A 2022-nucleotide genomic window follows, 5' to 3' on the forward strand; every position below is an offset into this window, starting at 1 on the left:
TATGGGTTCATGGATGGTTTAGACAAAATGGATTTCGTATTTTATTCCGCGAGAAATGAAAATTATGTGTGCCTTGAGGACTTTTCTTCTCCAACTAGCTAAGAAATAGAAAATTAAAAAGTTTTCCGGTGGCTTCTAATCGCATTTTTTTTTCTTTCTTTCTTTTTGTGATTTTCTCGTAATTTTATGGTTAGCTTCTACTCGCAGATTTCTTTCTTTCTTTCTTTTTGTGATTTTCTCGAACTTTCATGGTTAGAATTTAATTTTCCATTGACAAGTCTGAAGCGAAAGGTACCCGTGGACGCTGAGGTCCTGACGAGGGAATGGTTAATTACTTCAAATTATCTCATTAACACCTGAGGTCATTAGCGGTAAATACCTTGTGGGATTAAACTGGGAGCTTCGTAGTCGTTGGCGAGTTTGTTACATTTTATCGTCCTTTTGAATAGATTGATAAATGCTCACTCTGTAGTAATGATCGAAATATCTTTAACTTGTCAGGTGGTAGATTTGTAGATAGGATTTTAGTGTTGACTTTAATGGTTATGGCGGTTTGGAGGGTCTGTGTTGGTGGGTAGAGAAGTGAAGAGCAATGTTTCATGTCAAAGTTTATTTCGCAAGTAAAAAAATAGAATGGCGCGCGAGGCCTTTCCTCCCTCGGCGGAGAAAACAGGAAACTAAAACGTTTCCTGAAATCTCGCATCACGTGACTTTTTGTGGTTTTCGGGACTGTTATGGAAGTTTGTATTTTATGATTTTTTCTTAGAGAAAAATGAAATTTGGGTGGGCGCGAAGGCCCGGGCGACGGGCGCTAGAGGTGGCTGAGGGCGTTCCGGCGGAGGACGTCCATGGTGCGGGCGGCGTCGTAGGGGCACTTGGCGTAGGTGCGGGCGCAGGCGGAGGCGGACTCGGAGGCTCGGCCGAGGAAGGCGGCCAGCTGGAAGGGCGAGGCGGGGCCGGAGACGCGGTCGTGGGCGGCGAGGGCGGGGCTCCCGAACAGGGCCATGATGAGCGCCTCGTCGGCGGCCAGCTGGGCCTCGGGCGTGGCCGAGAGCTCGCAGACGAGGCGGAGGCCGCAGTTGGAGCGCTGGTCGAGCGATCCGGCGGCGGCGAAGAGGACGTGGAGGGCGTTTTGGGCGTAGGCGTCGTGAGCGGGGGCGGGGGCGGCCCTCCTGCCACGGCGGGAGGCGGCCTTAGCCTTGGCCGCGACCAGGCCCGCGGCGCCCAGCAGGACGGCGGCGCCCCCGAAAAGCGCCAGCGCCGGGTTGGCGACGCCCACGCCGAGGGTGAGGGCCGTGGTGGTGGCCGCGGCCGCCGAGGAGGAGAGCACGAGGATCGGGGAGGCCGCGTGCAGGAGGCCGGCCGCCAGGGCCACGGAGAGCCATCGCTTCAGCTGCATCGCGCCTGCGGGGGGAGATGGGGGGGGGGGGTTAGTCACGTCGAAGAAGTCAGCTGATAAGTGATTTTGGAGAATTAGACACCAATGCCATTCGTTTGTTTCGTCAAACTTTTCAACGACCAGAATATGATTAAAGCAAATCTGCCATGAAAAAAAAATGAGTGATTTGAATGCCATTATAAAAGCACGGTCACTTTATATTCTTCCAGATGATGAGTTTTTACATAAATTACTTTTACTTCGGAGTATTTGAGGCTTAAGCAGTACTTGTTTAAACACGAAAAGAAGCTGAAATCCTCAGCCCCGCCCACTCACTTGCACTCTGAAGTCAGTCCTGCGGTTCGGGCGGAGGCCTGGGTCGGGGAAGCTGTGATGCGGAGGGGCAGCCTCGCCTCCTTATATGCGGGCGTCGGCGAAGGGGGCGTGGCTCGGGGAAGAGTGGGCGGTCGTACGGGTCATGCACAAGGTCGCATGCCGCACGCCCGCCCTCAGCTCCGCCCACCTTTCCTCGCCCATGACCTTACTCCTCTTCCTGTAGGAGAGGAGGCGCGCGCGTCCTTCCAGTAGGACTCGGTCAAGGGGGCAGCGAGCAAGGTCTATATAAGTACTTATATAGGCCTTGG

At 53.8% G+C, this 2022-nt stretch overlaps 1 protein-coding gene across 1 annotated transcript; it reads right to left on the reverse strand.

Moving 5' to 3' along the window:
- Window positions 1-576: 576 nt before the first annotated feature.
- Window positions 577-1763, reverse strand: LOC113827265 (uncharacterized). Its single transcript, XM_070138808.1, has 2 exons — window positions 1715-1763; window positions 577-1404 (listed from the first exon to the last, which is right to left on the reverse strand). Exon 2 carries the CDS (start codon window positions 1397-1399, stop codon window positions 812-814), a length of 588 nt encoding a protein of 195 aa, XP_069994909.1. The 5' UTR covers window positions 1400-1404; window positions 1715-1763; the 3' UTR covers window positions 577-811.
- Between the last annotated feature and the right edge of the window lie 259 nt (window positions 1764-2022).

This window comes from Penaeus vannamei, chromosome 25 (assembly GCF_042767895.1).
Source record: "Penaeus vannamei isolate JL-2024 chromosome 25, ASM4276789v1, whole genome shotgun sequence".
In the NCBI taxonomy this organism is placed as follows: domain Eukaryota; kingdom Metazoa; phylum Arthropoda; class Malacostraca; order Decapoda; family Penaeidae; genus Penaeus; species Penaeus vannamei.